This window comes from Takifugu flavidus, chromosome 13 (assembly GCF_003711565.1).
Source record: "Takifugu flavidus isolate HTHZ2018 chromosome 13, ASM371156v2, whole genome shotgun sequence".
Lineage (NCBI taxonomy): Eukaryota > Metazoa > Chordata > Actinopteri > Tetraodontiformes > Tetraodontidae > Takifugu > Takifugu flavidus.
In genome coordinates, this window is record NC_079532.1 from 12918214 (window position 1) to 12938392 (window position 20179).

The following is a 20179-nucleotide window of genomic DNA, read 5'->3' on the forward strand; positions in this document are numbered from 1 at the left end:
AGAGAGAAAAAAACCAAACCGGAATGATATACACAACCTGAGACACCTGCTCACCACTTCCTCCATCTCTCCCAGTTTCCCTGAAGCTTTCTCCACGTCCGTCCCATTTCCATCATCCATCCATATGGGAGTGTAGTCAATGCTTCCCCAGTGTTCGCATTTTCCTTACCATCTCCATCTCCCTCTGGACATCCTTGTCCGTTACCAGCTCCTCCAACCTATTGGGTTTCTCCTATTAACTGGCTGCAGATGTGAGGGGTCTCCAACGGCGACGGTGCTCACGTAGTGCTGCGGATCTCTGGCTCTGTCTGCAATAGAAACCTCTCAGATGCAATAATAACACCCACTGGATTCTTCCAGGCAAAGTCAGTCCTGATTGTGACGGTGACGGCGGTTTTATTCATGAGCTCACACCGGTCAAGGGTACCCGGTCATCTGCAGCTCGTTAAGTACGGTAGGAGCATGCACGCCAGCGGCGTGGCACGGCAAGGCCGGCGATCTTTACGAAGTTTGGTGGAAGAGGAGAAAACCAAGAAAATGACGGAGGCCTTGTGCTCCGCTCCAGCGAAAGCATCTGACTCATGGATGATTGTTTATTATTGCAAATGACTCTGTGGTACTCTCAGGAAGCCGCTGGAGCATTACTCATCAAATCAGACATCAGATAGAGCTGGAGTCTGTCTCCTTATTCATCCAGATGCTTTGCTGGTTTGTTGTGTGCAGAGTGAAAGCAAAATGTCCTCAACAGTGTGATCACTCGGATGGCTTTGGGGTTTTACTGTCGTCTACTGCACTGCTCAGCATCGCACGGCAGGACGGGACGAGGACGGAGGACGGAGGACAGGCTGAGGGCGGCGAGGCGTCACATCTGTAAATAGAGACGACACTGAGGAGGTGAATTGGTTGATCTGTGTGTGTGTGTGGGTCCAAATGTCATCACACACACTCCTTCCCAACAATTGTTGGAATTTACATCCCCCCACTTTTCCCTCTTGGCATTCTATTGCATTGTTTTTCATATGCAGGTGATCATCAGTGGTGTGGTGGGACTTCAGGTTTTTGTTGCATCCCCTGTTTATAGAACTATAGATGACGCAATGCACTTCCTGCCATTGTATTAAAAAGTAAAAAATAAAGTGAAAAAGCAAGGATATGGGCAACGCCACCTTCCGTAGGGGACATCGGTCGCAGCTTGGGCTGCACCCCGTCGACCTCGGGGTTCATGACACAGCCACCAGATCCAGATGATCAACACGTGAACGCAACAGTCCATCTATCAAGCTGAGCGTTTGGAGAAGTTCTGATGAGATGAAAGCTTCTTTTTATTGCAGTAACCTCACAGGGAGTTGGGCTCCAGCGTCCAGATATGTCCCAGTGTGCCTTTCTGTGTCCTGGAGGGTGCGAACACATTGGGTTGATCAATTTGTAGAACATTTTGAAAAGTATTGAATGATCTGTGAGAATGCCACTTGCTGAGATTAACAACGTGTGCAGCTGATCACAACTTTTGTTTTCAATTTCCTGTGTCTTTTAGTCAACATGTGCAAATGTGTGGCCATTTTCTCTTGTAAATGTCACTGTTTGTGTGGTTCTGGGAACAGAATTCCCGAATTTAGGCCAGTAAATGAAAGCTTGTCTGAAATGTTCAAACAGATTGGACGGACAGATACAGAGCGAGAGGGAGAGAGAGAGAGAGGAAGAGAGAGAGATAAAGTACACGCACTCTCGGAGGGAGGGAGGGGAGGGGAGGGGAGAGGAGGGATGGAAGGAAAGCAAGGAAGTACTTAGAGAGGAGACGCATCCTCGGTGCAGCGGAGGAAGAAACGGCTGTTTTGCTCTCGGACGCAGCTGTCGGTGACTCCTGTCTGGCCTGGAAACAACGATGTGGATTTACGCGCTGTTTCTCGTGCTCGTCGTCATTTCTTGTTCTGGTAAGTTTGAGCGAAATCCATTTGGAGGCTCCCTGACATCCACAGGAGCTTGCGTGGAGAGTCTGCGCACCGGGAACACCTAAATATACCCCGCGTTACTGTCATCACTTTGCCGTTGGTTGAAGGCTGTTGATCTAGAGGAATTTTCTGAGCTTCAAAGTGTTTTAAAAAAGGAATGCCATTCTGAATTTAAGTTAACCCCACAGTACTGTCATGTTACAATTAAGTTAAGTGAAGTTACATTAGGGGGAAAAAATGCCTAAAGAGATATTTACTGTTGTGCGCATTGCGCAGTAAGGAGGCATTAACATATATCCGACTGGATCAAGTGTTAGTGCCATGATAAAGTGAATGAAATGCAAGCTGCCACCCTCCCCCGCCACATTAAAGCCGAATAAAGTGCTGCAGTAGCTCGCTGTAATCTCTAAAATGCGATTTCGCGCGTCGGTGCGCGCTGGGGCAGCGAGGTTGGCGAGGTGAAGTTGACAGCAGGACAAAGACGGTGGCTCGTATCGCCAAGAATTTCTCACGCTCCTGATGCAAAAACACCAGTTTGAAATCGCTTCTGTGGCCCGATTCCAAGAGAAACAACGCGATCAGGGTTTCTCCCTAACTGCCTGAAACGCTCAAGGGCAGATAGTTAGGTAGGCGCTGTTGGAGGCGCTATGCAAATTTGAATATCTAAGAGTGCGCGTCTGTCACGGAATGATGAATGATGGTGTCTCCGAAGAGTTCACCTGCTTCCGTGACAGTTGACTGTAATTTCACCCTATGATGCTTGACAGTGAATGCTCCAGCTTCACCCCCTCAAACACGGGCAGCACAGAGGACAAATAGTGTCATTTGACCTGAGCGACAGCTCCTGTCCTCTCCTGTCCTGCCCTGTCCTCTCCTGTCCTATCCCGGAGTCTCCTGGAGCAGGATACACCTCTAATACACAGAGAAAAAAGCGCATGTCACCAACATGTCCTTGTATGTTTACAGAGTCCAAAAGAAATGCGCTCCAGGACTATCAGAAAACCGACAGCGTACGATTGGTTCCTTCCGATTCCTCCCACCTGACCAAAAGCAAGAAGGTGAGCATGGCCAAGTGTGCCAAAGCCTGCAGCCGCAACAAAAGACTGCCCTTCACATGCAGGTAGGTGCACTTCCTTCTTCTTCCTCCTTCAGATTAAAAGGAACTAGACAATGTGGCATTATGTGGTTATTGTAAATTCTTCCTGGAGGTGTGATTCCCTGTTGTTCGTCTGGTTCTGCAGGGCTGGGGCTGCTCTGCATGCTGTGTAGATTCTCATTCATCCAGGTCATAGTTATCTAAGTAAGATCTCTGCATCGACTGGACTTGTTAGGGTTATTATAGGGACGTTTCTGCAGAAGCCTTCTGGAGAGAAGGTGAAACGTCTTCAAGAAAATACCCTAACACATCCAGTCGATGCGGAGATCTTACTTGGATAACTGCATGTTCATGCTTCTGCGGCGCGGTCACCTTCAGCGTCAGGATCTTACGTAAAAAAACGGACCGTTCCTTCACTGGTCTCCGCTCTTTTCCTCCTTATTCTCCAGAGCTTTCCTCTACGATCATAAAAACAGGAAATGCCAGTGGCTGTCGTTCGACAGGAACTCTTTGGGAGTGCGCAGCCTGGAGGACTTCAACTACCAGCTTTATCAGAAGAAAGGTACCACCTTTTGTTGGGCCCCCACATCACAGTAAACATTTCCACTCCTGTTATTGTGTTCGGTTTTAGAAAGTCATCTCCAAGTCATCTCCATTAGCCTGTAGCTCCGTATTTACAAAGTGGCCCATTGTCCCTCAAGAGAAAGATTAAAAAAATCAGGACCCATTGTGATTCTTGTTTGGCAGAACATTATAGTTAATTTTCTGTCATTATGCGGCGTTTGTGTAAACGATACCACCGCCCCACTTGACTCCGACAGACTTCAACAGTGTACTTGCGAGCCTGTGCAGCCTATTTTACAGGATTCAAATGATTTGTCGAAGGTCTTGAAAAGGCATTAGGGTTTTTGGCGTCGTCAGCGGCCTGTCCCGCCGTCTCTGTTTTATTCATCATCTGCACTGGCTCTGTCCGACCGTACATGATATCGCTGCAATCTCCCTTCTTTTCAGACTACGTTCGAGAGTGCATCGTGGGTACGGGTCAAAGCTACAGGGGTCGGAGGTCGGTGACAGTGACTGGGATTCTGTGCCAGGCCTGGTCCTCTCCTATTCCTCATGAACACAAGTAAGAGTCGAGCTTTCAAGTCGTGTTTTGCCAAAGTCAAAAAAAAGATGCCGTTAGCATCAGGCTGTTTGTGCTACAGTTAGCAGACAGCTAGTTTGTGTATATGGTGCATATGAGTGTAATGTATTAGCCATTGATTAGGCTCCTGGGAGCTACCATTTATCTGTGCTGACCTCACTGTAATACTGAGTCACAGATCATTTCCTGCTCTACTTTCGGTGTGCGTGTCTCTGTTTGTGTGTCTGTGTGTTTGTGTGCGGGAGAGTGTCTGTGTCTGATTTTTAGTGGGATTAGGATCATGTCTGCTAAGCAGGCTTTAGTTAAAATGTGAGGTCATACAGCCGTTGCTACTTTGTGCAAAAAGTGCGCCTCTTATATACGCGTAAATCCAGCTTCAGCATTAAAACAACAATGACAAAAACAATGTTTAATGCACTTCAGCAACGAGAGCAGGAAACGGCACCGTGCACGGGATTATGAAGCTCACGGTAGCGACCAGGTGACCCAAAACCAGTGAGAGATATTAAGGAACACGGGGCTGTGGCTGTTCAGTGGAACATTAGATCATATTAGTAACCATTAAAGGACCTTAATTTCAGAGGCCCATTAGTCTACCTCCACTCGCCTCTCTTTGGGGACGTGACGCGACGACTCTGGAGCTTTTCTTGTGATTTGTCACCGCCGCAGTAGAACCAAAGAGGCGTCTGCAGTTTGGTACTTCCTGTGAACCTGTATTATCAGGCTACTATTAATGTCTCTGCAGACGAGCTAATTAAATTCAGCCGCTTTCGTTTGATTTATCAGCTGACGTCCAGGCCGGGGAACGCCTCACACACATGCGCGCACCCGGTGCGAATACCTTTCTTATCGGGGAAAGATTAGTCCTTGCTTCCATTTACCGATCAAAAGACCTTCTCATGTTCGTTACCAAAGAAAAGACTGGCCGATAACTTTTCATTAAGCAGTGGAAAAACACAACTTGACTCATCGCCCATGTTAGGGTCATCGTGGTAATTGATCACCGGGGCCATGTGTTTGCCTGATGCAGAAGAACGGAGTCATTAGTCATCGTGTTTACACTATATTCAGGACCGGGACTCGTGGAAAACTAACATTCCGCTGCCTGTTAATGAGAGTTCTCTGATTAATATCCTCACGCCAATGAGATTTTAATCGCCGGGATGTGTCTGTTGATGGCTCCTGTTGACAGGCAGGTTTCAGCCACCAGACTTTAGCCGCACAAGCAGGGGATTTGTCATCCTGCCTGGGAAAGTGTGTCCTTGAGGTTTTTTTCTTTTCTTTTTTCAAGTGCTTTTCCTTCATGCTAGCTGTGTTTGGCAGCGGCTCGCTGCGCATGTGTCTGTTTGTGTAAGACTGATTTTTTTTTTTCTCCTGCTGACAGTTTCATGTCCAAGCGCTTCAGGAAGAAAGACCTCCGAAAAAACTACTGCCGCAATCCCGACAACGCCACCGCCGGCCCGTGGTGCTTCACCACCGATCCCCGGCCGCACCTCAGACACCAGGAGTGCGGCGTGCCGCAGTGTTCGCAAGGTAACAGAACACCCTCAGAAAACATATCCAGCCACCATCTTAACATGTGTTTACGGCCAATGAGTGCCTGTTTTGCGGTGCAAATTGCTGCAGGAAGAGTGGTTTGATAGTGTAAAACCAGCTGCAGCAGATGAGGCGATCACATGGTGCCTTGGAAGCAATGCCGGCTCTAAACGCGCCCAGTTTTCCTACATCTGTGTGAGGCCAAGTGCAGCTGTTTCCAGGTGTGTGGTTCAGTTCATGCTGTCCTCTCTCATTCCATCAGCTCCAGTTTTCTTAACGGTTTGAGCCTAAAGGAGCTGGTGTAGGAATGTGAGAGGATATTAAGCCCCTGTCAACTCCTATAGATAAACTGTTATCCAGCCCTGTGGCACACATGGAAGGCAACTATTGAGCCTGAATTATGGGGGCTGTTAAAGTAGACCTCAGATATTTATCTGGTCGCTATGACAGGAAAACACTTTCCCACCAGTTTCCAGGACTCTGCGTTGCATCATACAATATTACTGTCAGACACTGACGTCCTCTTGAAGAACAGGGATGATAAGGACCGACGTTATCTGATGCTTGTGGATTTGGTCTGTCGGGGGGTTTGTTTCCCCGCTGCTTGTACGCCACCGGATCACCTTGATGAGCAACAGGGCTGTGCCTCGATAAGGCAGCGTGGGGATCCCAGTCGCTCCCTCGGCTAACACGTGGCGTCCCTCGGGGTTACCAAAAGCGGAACGACGAGATTAATCGGTCCCGACTGCGATAGAGAGAACGCAGACGACGGCGACTGCTTTCCCCAGCTATTAGCTGCTTCAAGCAGGAAGCCCACGAGCACGCGCAGTTTTAAACGTGTCCCGTCATGATAGCAGCGGACTCATAAACATCTGGTTCTAATCTGTATGTTCCCCTCTTGTTTACGCTCGACAGTGTGTTGAACTCGCTCTGCAGCAAATGGGCCTTTTCGACATCAAAGATGAGCTCGGCTTCGTTAGCGTTCTCGAACGTTTGTTTTTGTTTTTGGAACGTCTCGACTTACCGTAGATCCAAACGTGTCCATGTGGAGGAGCTTATTGTACGATGGCTCATAAGCACTTTGGTGTGGAAAATGATGACCTGAAATATGTTAAAGCAGATCACCCTCTGCCTTTGCGTTTATAGCTGCATAAAAGCATAATAATGCTGCTCAAAGCGTAATTCTTTGCAGATGGAGGCATTATTACAGCTAGTAAAGTTCAGAAACTTAAAGATTTTAAACCTTAGTCAAGGTGTGAGACGGAGGGAGGCCCGGGTCGGTGCAACAAGTCAGCGTTTGACAACCTGGAAATGAAACTCAGCTTTCAAAACAACTAATTGTTCCTCCAAGCAAGGGTGCAGCCAGTGAATCTGCTCTTTCTGCAGCCAAAAATACATCCTGGAAGCTCGTGTGACTCGCAGAAAGAAAAACAAAACTTTCCGGAACTACCAGAATTTAAAGAATGTAGTTTTGCACCAATACAGCAGCTTAACTGCATTTATCTTTATAATGGTGTGAAAACTTACTTTACTGGACGCAGCCGTCCTCGGGTTGCCTGGCTACAGTGTTCTACAGCTTTTCTGTGCATGTGATGGGGGGAACGTGCGCTGCATGTCGGAGGTGTGGCCGCACTTCTGCACGTCTGTGTTCGAAGAATGCCCAGGGTGGAACTTCAGCTAAATTTGCATGTAAATGCTTCAACCTAGATGATAAAAAGCTGCTTTGTCGACCATTTAAGCCCCAATTTAAGGCCGACAAAAGGGGGTTGTGAAAATGTAAACGCAATTGCTGTAAATCTCATTGGAAATTTCCAAATTTTGCAACCCTGGTTAAGATTATTACTTAATTTATGACTCTGAATTTTACCCTGACGCAGTTTTGTAATTCAAAACAACTGAGTTATTGAGTAAACATGTAAATCTGAGGAGTGTGATTAAATCCTAGTCTTTTTCTTACGTCAGTGATTGGCTTCCTGTTGCATCTGTTTTGGATTTGTGTCGCACTAAAATTTGTGTCCGTGTGCGTGTATCTGCGCAGTCGAGTGTGTGAACTGCAACGGGGAAGACTACAGAGGACCCATGGACCACACAGAGAGCGGAAAAGAATGTCAGCGTTGGGACCTGAATGAACCGCACAAACACCTGTACCACCCTAAGAGGTAACACACACACACGCACACACACACACACACACACACTCCTTGACCTGCATCCTCGCGCTCCTCACGCCGGGTCGCGTCGTTGTCGGCGGCTCTTGATTGTGAACTTTTACCGAGTCGTGCGGCGTGCTTTTCCCCGAAGGAGCGCTATCAGAGCCCGCCGTGTAATTGTGTGATTTTAGCAGCGCCGTGCTGGGAAAGCTCCTCGTTCTGACTTAATTGGACCAAATTCCTTTCAGCTCTCGGTAGAGTAGAAAGCGTAGCCACATCCAGCTGTAAGATAATAATATACTTATATTCAAAGAACCTATACTTGAGCCTGTGTTAGTGTTCGTGTGTGTGCGCACTCTTGGCTCCTGTGTGCGTGGAGGGCGTTCCAGTTGGTCCGATGGCAGGTGGTCCGGATTAGCTGGGACTCGTTAACACATCCTTAATCATCCCAGTGTTTGTGTAAACGTGGTCCCAGACCGCTCGCGGTGCTAATGTAATGATAGCGTCCCCCAGCCTGATGCTTCATGCCTGTGAGCTGGACGCCTGTGGGGTTGTGGGACTTTGGGATGCCTTTCTGAACACCTGTAACGGCGCCGCCCGTGAGGTCCCCGGGTCCCTAGAGCCTGGCTGATTCGCAGATGGAGCCTTCGCGCGACCCCAGCTTTGGATGCCTGTGTTGCACGAGAAGTTGACTCCTCTGTTATTCTCGGTGTTTTGGAAAATGTGTTGGACTGGTTTTGTACATCTGGACTTACTGTTTAAGGCTTTTCACCCTTCCAGGCACTAATGGCGTCCGTTTGATCGCAGGTACCCCGACAGCGGCCTGAGCGACAACTACTGTAGGAACCCAGATGGACGCCAGAGACCCTGGTGCTTCACCACCGACCCCGACACACCCTGGGAGTACTGCAACATCAGAGTTTGTGGTAAGTTTGCATGTTTTTTTGGATTTAATACCTGAATTATACAGCTTTTAGTGGCTGTGTTTATGTGGGGCTCAGATAATTCAAGCGTGACTGAATATACAATAATTTCGACTTCCCTTTGCTTGACTCTGACCATACCTATACTCTGAGTGGCTAAAGCTATTTAATACGCGCACCCACATGCACACACGTCTCTTGTCTCGGCCAAGGCGCTCTGTTATGTCTCTTCTAATTGCCAGACTGTTTATTTTTCCCCCGCACCACTGAGCTGTTGTTTATTCTTCTATACCAGCCCTGTGTGTGTGTGTGTGTGTGTGTGTGTTAGTGGGACTGTGCAGGGCTCAGTTACGGCTCCAAATTAACCCCCGTCTACATATAGAGACACAACACGAGGGTCACACTCCCCCCTCCCTCCAAGCAGGTTGCTTTCATTAGGCTTCGCACTGTATGTGTGAGAGGTGCATCTTTTTCGGGTGCCTGCCTGCTTCCAGTTGACCTCAAACAAGAGTCGCTGCGGTGCCCAAGGGCATAAGGCAGCCAGAGCACTGGTGTTACTGCTGGGTTACGGCTGAGTTTAGCCCCGTTAGCCTGCTAGAATCATCAGCGGGCCTGGCACCATGTTCACCAGACACTCGTCCATATGGACCCCATGAGTCACCGTTCCTATTTTTCTCCCCCAAATGTGGTGTTTTTGTCTCTGATAGGAGGTTTTGGGACCAGACCAAGTTTACGACCCAGTTAGTCTTAATTAAAACAAGGCAGAGAGAGGAAGAAACAAAGGCACTGTGTGTGTGTGTGTGTGTCTGTGTGCGTGTGTGTGTGTGTGTGTGTGTGTGTGTGTGTGTGTGTGTTTGATGTCTGCTTCTTTGTTTACTTGCACAAACCATGCAGAGCTATTTTTAGAAATACTCGATGTACCAAAATGTCTAGAAATATGCATCCTAGCATGTTCATAGGCGCAATCTGTTCCCCAGGCAGGTCGTGTGTTTAGGAGGAAACATAGATCAGATAAGAGTTTTCGTCCTGTTTTTCCACTTCTTGTTATCTCGGCTTTCTCCAGACCTGCAGAGTGAGCCACACCACCAACGCTTCTTTAAGACTTTCTCCAGTGCAGTGACATAGCGGATATGACCGCATGTTCGTGTTAGCTAGAACTGAAAGGGCCTGTTTGTAACGAGAAGAAGGAAAGTATTTGTAACTCTCCTGTAAGCAATTTTGGACCAAAGAGCATAATTGCAGTGGAATCCTTAAAGCAGCTTGTTTTTGATACAGATTGCCTTGTAAAATCATAGATCCGGTCCCGCTGACATTTGCCGGATTATTTCTAAAGCTCATTCTTTGCCAATTCACGGTGATTTCCAAAATATCTCTCCCCAACATTTTTTTTTCTTTCCAGATTCCACTTTGAGTTTTAACAAAGCGGGAACAGTTGTGGACGAGGCCTTGCCTGGTATTTCAGGCATTTCAAACAACAAAAGATGAAACCGTAATAGATATTGATGCTAATGTTGAATAAATGCTAAATTTGGCTTTAGAATGAGAAATGCAAATCATCAAAATTAGCTCAGAAATAGCGCAGACCATACAGAATATATTCAAACATACAAACACAACATTATTATTTATTTTGAGCTAACCGTTAGCCTAAATTTAATGCGTGTCTGCTTTTCATATTTCCATCAATCACAATCAGAGAGAGGATGGATGGAACCTCCAGATATTTATGTGTTTGTTTTTGGTCCAAGCTTTCGCATTAACTGTGAGCACAGAAAAATCCATCCAGACTTGTCTGTTACTATTTACGCCGCTGCGTGTGCGTCTGTCTGATTCTGATTACTGGGATGAGATCATGGTTTAATGTTTGTTTGTTTTTTTTACTTTGGCTGAATGTGTGAAGCTGTGGGATGATTCTGGGAGACCGATCGGACGCCTTCCACGCGTTTACTTCATGCGATTATTATAATGTCCTCTGATCCCTCTCACAAACTGCTGTTTGACCACCTCAAATGTCTCCCTGCCCTTTCACAGATACTCCCCCTAAACGTAGCGTGGTGGAAACGAGCGAGTGTTACGAGGGCAGAGGAAGGGGCTACAGAGGGACCGTGGACGTAACGCCGACAGGACTCACGTGTCAGCGCTGGGACTCTCAGTATCCCCACAACCACACATTCACACCTCAGGCCTACACCTGCAAGTGAGTGGCGTCTGCTCGGTCCCACACCTGTGCGGTTACACCGGGTCCGCGGCTGACGTCTTGTGTTTTCCAGAGACCTGAGAGAGAACTACTGTCGGAATCCAGATGGCCAAGAGTTCCCCTGGTGCTTCACCACTGACCCGAGGATCCGGACGATGCTCTGCACCAACATCCCCCAGTGCGGCACCCAAAGCAAAGCCGACGGTGAGCGAGTCAACGGCCGCATTTTGACACTCGCAACGGGAAAAAAGTCGATTCTCCACCTGCAGAGCGGGGAAAAAAAATCAAAAAGATGCGTTTCATTATGTGAGGGAGACCCGGTGTGTCGGGCTCTGTGGAGATCTGTAACCCTGCGGGGAGCGAGCGCCGCGTCTCACCCAAATGAGTTCTGACAGCAGCGCAGGACGGTCAGCTCTCGCAGAGGAGGGAAAAACGATGTGGAAGGAGCAAATGCGCCTCCGGGTTAGCAGAGCAAAAGATGTGCGTCCGCGGCTGAGCGCACGAATGCAGAGTACCCTTGAGATTTGCAGACGACGTGTCTTTATGAGTGCGTGGCGGCGCCTTTTGAGGCTCCGAAAGCTCCCGGAGGCTGTTTGGGTTTGCCAGGAATAAAATACGAGATTAGGAACAACTAATGAGCGCAAACCTCAACTCAACGCTGGTCTTTACTACAATTCCCAGATTTTCTCTGTGAACCAGGCAGAAATGTAATGTCGCCCATTACTGCACGAATTTGAGGATTTGTTATCGAGTGATCAACATTATCCTCAATCACTTTGGAATTCGGAGTCGAAAGGTTCCTTTCCATAAAATACATTTTTAACATAGTAAATGCAGGTGTCTGAAGTTGACGTTTTCTCACGTGTCCAGATTGAAGCATATGTTCAAAATGCCTAATTCACATCATCTCTTTTCTTTAAACGCAGACTGTTACACGGGCTTTGGGGAGAATTACCAGGGAAAGCAGGCGAGGACTAGATCAAACCTTCCGTGTGCTCCATGGAGGGACCACCGCAGCAGGTCAGCTCCCTGGATCCCTGCTTCTTTCTGAAGTCGTAACTTTCCCAAACTCTGATGTATAAAACAGACCCCGACCATTAATAACTGCAGACAACCGCCTGAATTAGAGGTGAAGTTGTCGTCAACTTCCGCTCCGTGCAGCCAGGCAGAGCGCCGCGAGGGCTTTTGCAGGCTTGACACAAGGGAGCCACAGATGATTGCAGAACTACGTCGTTTTTGCGGAAAAAAGCAAACTTTTTTTTTTTCCATGACCGCGTCGATGTTCCGTAGGAGGTTTGTGAGTCTTGGCCACCTGTTGGTGTGGACAGCTGAGGTGATAAGAGCATGGAGAGGGATTATTGTTCACAGATCAGATAGCAACTGGGCTGCTGTGGTTGCTGTAGACGGCCTCCCTAGTATCTCATGATGGTTGAAGTGTTTCCATGAGGATGATCTAGCACTACAGGAATGGCTCCCTTTGATAACGTAGCTGGGCTATACACACTTCACTCCTGACCTGTGACCCTCTGAACCCCCACTTCAAAGCTAATCAATCGACTTGGCTCCTGCCTGGAAGTCAAAGGTCAGGGTGAGAGAGGCCCTCTGCGCACTGACTGCTGAGAGCATGCTTATATTAACAGAGAGATCGCTCCCTTTTGCTACAGTCACTTGGCGGCTGTCTTTTGCCGTTAAATTTCCCAGATCCGTGACTTTAACGCAAGGAATCACAGCCTTTTTTTCAGGGACACACGTGTCCATGAGTGTGTGTTCATGGGAGTGTGAACAACCGCTTATCTTCCCTAAAAAGACAGATCCTCCACAGCTGCGGAGTTTGTCGGATTCTGTCTGACTATATTCACCTGGCTTAAATTTAAGAGTCGTAAATCGCTGTAAAAGCCTTTAAAAAAATATGTTACTAAACAGACTAATTGTTTGATAGAGAAGAAATAATCCTTCTTCTTGTCTCCCCTCTTTAAACCCCCCCTTTGGGGCTGGTTCATAGATACAGGAAGTAATTGGATTGTGTGTGTGTTTGTAGTGGCGAGAGGGGCTTGATGGTGGCCAACCTGGAGGGAAGCTACTGCAGGAACCCTGATAACGACAAACACGGGCCCTGGTGTCACACCAACAAATCGGGCATTCCCTGGGACTACTGCCACGTCAAACCATGTGAGTCAGCCCAAAGTAGACACCGAGGACCCCCGTGTAAAGGATATAGAGCACTGTGCATGCGTTTCCCACCCACCCTGGTGTCTGCCACACTTGCACACACCTTCACACACTTTATTTGCAGTGTGTAGATCTGTCTACACTTGTTGGTGAGTGTGGGGTGGAGGGGGAATCACAACTCATCTGCTAGTCAAGATAGGAGTCCTCCTAATTACTCCCGCATGGGCCCGCAGCCATTAGAAACATTAGAACGTGTGTATGTGTGTGTGTGTGTGTGTGTGTGTGTGTGTGTGTGTGTGTGAAGCGAGAGAGTTTTCCCTCTTTGATGATCCCTCCATTTATACAATTGATATTTTCCATACAATTTCTTTACTGTTCTGAGCTAAATGCTTGTTAGCAGCATTAGCATGAAAGAAAAGTTTGCACGCAGGCTACTAGAATGACTCGACAACTTTTCCTGTCCTAGAACTTTTCTAAATTACTGAGAAAAAAAAAAACCAAACCAAAACAAAAGAAAAAACCCTCCTTTGAGGCTGTCCAGGTCCAGAGAACTGATTGTAACATGACGGTGTAGAACACAAGGACAAAGGTCGCTTCTAATCTTGTATCAGTTCATTCCCTCCCCCTGATCCCTTATTTGTCTCCTCTCTCCTCTCTGTAGGTGACGCCTCACAGAACACAATTCCTCTGGGTGAGTGTCTGACACCTCGTCTGTCTGTTTGTGTCTGAGTGCGGCTCACCCGCTGATTTGAGGTTGATAGCCTCCGAGGCCGACAGCCCCGCGGTGCTTTCACAGCCTGATCGAATTTCTTTTATGTCCATTATCTTATTTCAGTGCATTTAATGAAGACTTGGCTTAAGAACACTCTTTTATTTATAACACGTAATAAATACCTTATATAGTATAAAAGAGAGATTAGTGGCGGATCATTAGGCAGCAAATGTGCATATCTGCCTTTGGGTGGAGGAACTTAGATGTCCTCCATGAGACAGGAGGAGCACTGAGGTATTTTGTCTCCTGTTTTTTTCCAGGTGAGCTCTCATCCGTGGGCTGTTTTATCCACAAGACAACCCGGATCGTGGGCGGAGGTCCGGTGGGGATATCGGACGGGAGCTGGATGGTCAGCATACAGAAAGGGTACAGCCTTGCATTTAACATTCCGCACGTTCACCCGCAAACCCCAGAAGAAGAAACGCTCCGGCATCGCTCAGAATTCCTAGCAGAGTCCTTTTTTCTACCCCCCATTTATGGATCAAATGCTGTTTTTGTAATTTTTATGATTCAGCATGTTCTCAGTAGTTATGATCCATTTATTCCCTCATCTCATTGAAAGGTATAAAGCATTAGTTCACTTTTTACAATCATTGAACCTATAATTGACGCTATATTTATATATGACATCGCTCCTGTGGCTGATTCCAAGTCTGACCCGTCATTAAGACTCAGATTTGGTTCTGGGGTTGGAAAAGGTGGTTTGACTGCACATGTTTGTGCATTTTTGAACCATTGTTCTTGAGCCATGTGGAGGTCTTTGATGAGCTGCTCTCTTCCCAGGGCCATGCACTGGTGTGGGGGCTCGCTGATCAGAGAGGAGTGGGTCCTCACGGACCGACAGTGCTTCTCCTCATGGTAACTGCACCACTTCCTCTAACCTCCATTGTCTGTTGCTTCCATATGCGAGTGTGCGTGGACTTGCTAAGAGTTGCATGTCTGGTGTCTCTCCAGCGTTCCGGACCTCAGGGACTATCGAGTGTGGCTGGGAGACTCCTTCAACAGACAGGAAATCAGCATAGCTCATGTTATATGTGGTCCAGAGGGTTCCAGTTTAGCCCTAATGCGTCTCTCTCAGTGAGTACCTGAAGATCATGCATTCATCATCTTTACCTCTGTTATTCTCTCTCTATCTTTGCTTGGATGGAATCTGATCATGTCGGTGTTTATTGTCCGTAGGCCTGCCCGCCCCGCAGACAACGTCCATACAGTCCAGCTCCCTGTAGCCGGGTGCTCCATCCCCGAGGGAAAATTCTGTAAAATGTATGGCTGGGGAGAGACCAAAGGTAGGACACAAAAGGACGCTCTCCTCCTGTCTCCGACTGATACGTTAGATTCAGAAAACGATCTGCATCTGCCTGAGGATTTACCATGGAAACCTGACCCTTTTTCTCAGGCACCGGCCATGAGGACGTACTGAAGGCGGTCGACCTGCCGATAGTGAGCAATGAGAGGTGTCGAGAGATGCACAGAGGATACCTCGACATCAGCAACACCAGGATCTGTGCAGGAGGCAGGAGAAACGAGGGGGTGTGCGAGGTAAGGCTGGGTCCTCACATACCACAAATATATGACCACTACTGAACGGAACCTACTTTATATACTATATATGTTGCGCAGTGCTGTTATGGACAGATGTATGCATTTGAAAACGGCGTGGGCTGAAGAAAAGCTTATTTAACGCCTCCAACCACTCAACATTACGACAATCATAAATCCAAGCGAACTTGGACGAACTCTGCTATATTTCTATTTCAAACACAAGTGCAACCGATAACAAGAGCAAACACACACACACATACAAGCACACACACACACACAAACACACGTAAACGCAATAAAAGCGTATGAACACGCACTAAATCAAACGATTGTGAAAATACAAATATAAAACATAAAAGTCCAATAGCAGAAGATCTTAAAAGCAGAGAAAAAGGAAACAGATTCTAAATTAAACTCAAACCATGTGACAATGTCAGGAAAACTAATGTATAACATATCTATCTATCTAGCTAGCTAGCTAGCTAGCTATCTATCATCCATCCATCCATCCATCCATCCATCCATCCATCCATCCATCCATCCATCCATCCATCCATCCATCCATCCATCCCGAGACAACATAAGGGGAAAGCAGTAGAGAACGAATGGATTTATTGATCATTTTGTTTTTCTGCCGTGTCCATGTTCGATGTCACCCAACACTGAGTCCTTGTTGACACACGGCTTTCAGCACAGGTTTTTAGTGTTATTACACGGGTCCTTTTGCGCTTTGTCTAGCGCAGCAACAAATAGTTTGCTCCAAATCTGAGACAAATGTTTTTGTAGTTTTTACACATTGGTGGGCAAAGCTTTCGGTTTACTGTAAAAAGAGCCGTCGGGAGTTGTGACAGTCTTGGTTTCTGCGGTTTCTAGAACTCCTGATGATGCATTTGGTATCCAATGAATGCTTTCATGGGCATAAACAGCGATTAAAGTCGTTTCTAACAGAGTTCCGCTCAAAAATATTGCATTTTGGTCTGTTTGTTTTGTTTTGCAGAGGGACTACGGCGGCCCTCTGGTGTGTCAGGACGGGGAGATCAGGGTCATCGTGGGAGTCAGCGTCCATGGCAGGGGCTGTGCCCGAGCCAACCAGCCCGGCATCTTCATCAACGTGCCTTTCTACACGCAGTGGATACACAAAGTCTTCAAATACTACCCCGATCCCGAGTAGGTGCAGAGACAAAATCAAAACCCCGGGGGAGGGGGGGGCTCTTTTAAGCCTAAAACCTCCACTTGAGTCAGTCCAGCAGAGCGTTTAGGACTCGTGGATACTATGCTCTCCTTACGTCCATAGCCGTGGATCAAAAATGAACAGATTTCATAATGCACTCGTGACAGATGATGAAAGGACGGTGGCGGCTGTGTTGGGGGGGGACAAACACTGTGAAGGCGATGATTAGACACCATGCTAATTCAGTGACGGCCGTTATCACAGATGATAACCTCCATAGCTTTGACAAACACTGTGAAGGCAATGATTAGACACCATGCTAATTCAGTGACGGCCGTTATCACAGATGATAACCTCCATAGCTTTGAAAGGACCTGGGAAAGGAGCCGATAGGAAGCGCCACCGATGGTTTCTGCAAACAATCGATCGATTTTGTTTCATCTTGTAGCAAATCCACCAGCGTGACTGCTTGTGTGTGTGTGTGTGTGCCCGTGTGTGCACGAAAACTCTTGATTCCTGGCATTACTTGAATGTTTGAAACACCAAAGTGCAGTGGTTCAGCTGCCTCTGACAAGTACATTAATGGGCCACTTAGAAAACTATCCAGCAGTCGGGCGATGTTAAGGGCACTCCTCCACCTCCAGGGGCTTAAATAAAGTGGTCCTTACTGTACATAGCATTTAATGAGTGTATTTGTAACACTCTGGAATTAATTTGGGTCTTATAGATCTAGATAATTGAATGTCGCAGACAAGTAAATGGTGTAAATGATGTATAACTGTATTATCTACATTTCAGCTTTCAGTCAAGTAACTGTTGCATAAAGATGCCAGCTATAAACAAGTTTTCTGTATTTTAGTGTTCTCACACAGCCACTCACTGTATATACATGCTGCTTGCCTCTGTAGATGAAGGGTATGCCTGTGTTGGCCAGCCTCTTGTGTCATTTATATGTGTGTGTGTGCACATTTGACTCTCTGTGTTTCCTCCCTCTGCAGCCGTGTCACTACATAAAACTGCAGTGCGTGAGTCTGCGTTTGGCTGAATGAATTATCCTCTTCCCCACATTTAGAGCCTGGCACAGCTCCATATCCCATCCGTGGCGGACATTAATGTCACAAAGTCTGTCCCTCCGAACGTTGCCCTGCGTTGTCTGTAATGGATTCTTCACTGAGATGACTGAATGGCCCTTGAAACGAATTACCGCGTGTCTTTTCGCGATGTCGGCAATTGAGGTTTTATTTTGATGCAGATGATAAAAGGTGTGCTCGTTGTGTGCGCGTGAGACAGGTGTGCACTGAAATGCTGCTGGCTGCTATATACCAGGTTGTACATTACTGTTTTGTGTATATTCATTATAAATTCCATGTTATTATGCATCATGATAAATGTTGAACCAATGTTTTAATGACATCACTATATTAAATGTCTTTTTTATATATAAACGAGTGGGTTTTTTTGTTTAATCACTTCCTGTTTGCTCTGCTGCAGCAGTTTACGTTCGATGTTTTCACTCTTCTCTGCATCGGTTGCGTGTTTTCTTACCAGCAGATGGCACCACACGCATGGAGACCGCAAGATGCGTCTCAACAATCAGGCTTACACACGTGTGCGTGCGCGCAGCGCGCGTGTGTAGAGGAGAGGAGTGCGAAATAGCGCAGGAGAGTGCACCTGGGGATTAACTGTGAATCCACCGACGCTTTACAAAAGAACCCACGGAGCCAGCCAGTAGATACCCTGCTGTGTGTGCGTGCGTGTGTGTGCTTTGCTGCGCCGTGCGTGTTGCCGTGCACACACTGAATGCTTCGCGCTGACTCCGCCACAACGCGCAAATGGAGCAGATATGAGCAGAGTCAGGGCTGGTGCCGCGATAACGGCAACTACAGAGGCATCAAAGGCTGTAAGAAGAAGTTTGGCTTTCAACGGCAGGTCAAGCTTGATGGACTGACAGGGGAGGAATGGAGATCGGGGGTAATGCTGGCGCGCACGCACGCGCCCTCGAAAAAGAGGGACGGGCGCGACCCCTGTTCGCTGCCTGCACCATGAGAGCTATACCATAACTGAAAGTAATGATCCAGAGAAGAGTTGTTCAGCCTGACAGAGAAGTGGGTGTGCGTGCGTGTGCGTGCGTGCGTGCGTGAGGGAGAGAAAGTGAGAATTTGAAAGACAGACCAATGCTCAAAAGATTGCCTTTCAGTGTCGTCTTTTTTAGTTAGAAACATGGAAACATTTCATGTTATTATGAGGCGATAACAATAAATTATGGAGTATAGATTTAGCATATAAGTGGTGCTGTTTTTAATTGGTATGGCTCCAAATTTAAGTACTAGTTAAGCTTAAGCTTAGTAAGAATATAAAATTAGATAACGAACGATAAACATGCAACAAACCGCTGAACATATTACTTACCTAAGAGACTGTGTTTAGCAACGATGGGTCTGTTTTTCTGGGGACAATAATACCATTTGTGCAATTTCAGCCTTTTTACCCCCTGCAGATGTGATCTGGGAGCGTTCTGTGACAGGTGTGTGCACCTCGCGCTAGCACAACCGTGGCTTCCTCGCTGTTTCTAGCTTTCACACATCTCCTAGTGGTGCTAGCTCTCCTTTCTAGCCTAGCCAATCCCCCAGAGCCTCTTAAGTTCTCCACCGACTCGCAGTGTTCTTCATTCTCTTAGATCTTTCTTTGACCTTATGTTTTCTGTGTTCAGAGTTCCTGGAGAGTTCAGAAATCTCCTAGTTTCCACACAGTTTGTATCCCCTCACCCCACTACTCTCTTCTTCTCATGCCCACTAGCATTGCTTGTTTTGCCTTCTCAGTGTTCCATTCTACCCCTGCTCCTCATGATCATGCCTGGCACTGTCCAGTCTGATTGCGTTGGATCCCTCCGTGTTCTGCCCCAGGATCTTCTGTTTGTGCTCACATTAGATGTCATGTCAGTGTTTGTTTTGGTTGCTTTTTATTGGTTCTTGGTTCGGTTTAGTGACTCCTCTTGCGCTTGTTGTTGATTCGGCTTTCGTTTAAACGTGTAATTTCACTGTTTCCTTTTATGCTGCTGCCGCACTGCCAGATAAAATCGCTTTAAAGCTTCGTCCATCTGTCTGTCTGCATTTGGGTCCCAACCCCGCCTTTGGTTATGCGATCAAAAGATTCTATCTATAATAGCTGTGCGACAAATAATGATTAAGACTGTTACATTGCGCATTTTAGGCATTAAACAACGCAATTTAATAAAGTTTATGTGCAAAACGAGCTGTTCTGCTTTTCCTCCGATGAACAATCTGTTGTTCTCATGGTTAAATGTGGTTTTTATGGCTCGTTTTAAAGCTAAATCTGTGGCTGGATGTGGACTGAAATCCATTAAATGTTGAGCGATACTTCCCCACGCTGCTACAGTTGGCTGATGACGATACGCAGAGATCCAAATGTGGCTGGTGGAAACCAAAGCTCCCTGCGTGTCTGCGTTGTGTGTGCAGGGAGAAAGATGGAACATATGAGGGAGGGAGAGAAAGAGCAGTTCTTCCAAGGAA

The 20179-nt window shown here is 47.1% G+C and overlaps 1 protein-coding gene and 1 long non-coding RNA gene across 2 annotated transcripts; both read left to right on the forward strand.

Moving 5' to 3' along the window:
- Nucleotides 1-1768: 1768 nt before the first annotated feature.
- LOC130536520 (hepatocyte growth factor) lies at nt 1769-18094 on the forward strand. Its single transcript, XM_057052524.1, has 19 exons — nt 1769-1931; nt 2916-3069; nt 3495-3607; nt 4057-4171; nt 5574-5722; nt 7764-7884; nt 8683-8801; nt 10830-10995; nt 11069-11199; nt 11922-12015; nt 13034-13164; nt 13826-13855; nt 14197-14302; nt 14720-14794; nt 14891-15013; nt 15116-15222; nt 15333-15475; nt 16476-16645; nt 17722-18094. The coding sequence occupies exons 1-19, from the start codon at nt 1883-1885 to the stop codon at nt 17894-17896; spliced, it is 2271 nt and encodes a 756-aa protein (XP_056908504.1). The 5' UTR covers nt 1769-1882; the 3' UTR covers nt 17897-18094.
- Nucleotides 18095-18313: 219 nt separating this feature from the next.
- LOC130536317 (uncharacterized) lies at nt 18314-19901 on the forward strand. The gene is made up of 2 exons (XR_008953327.1): nt 18314-18754; nt 19129-19901. It is a non-coding gene; the product is annotated as an uncharacterized LOC130536317 (long non-coding RNA).
- Nucleotides 19902-20179: the final 278 nt, after the last annotated feature.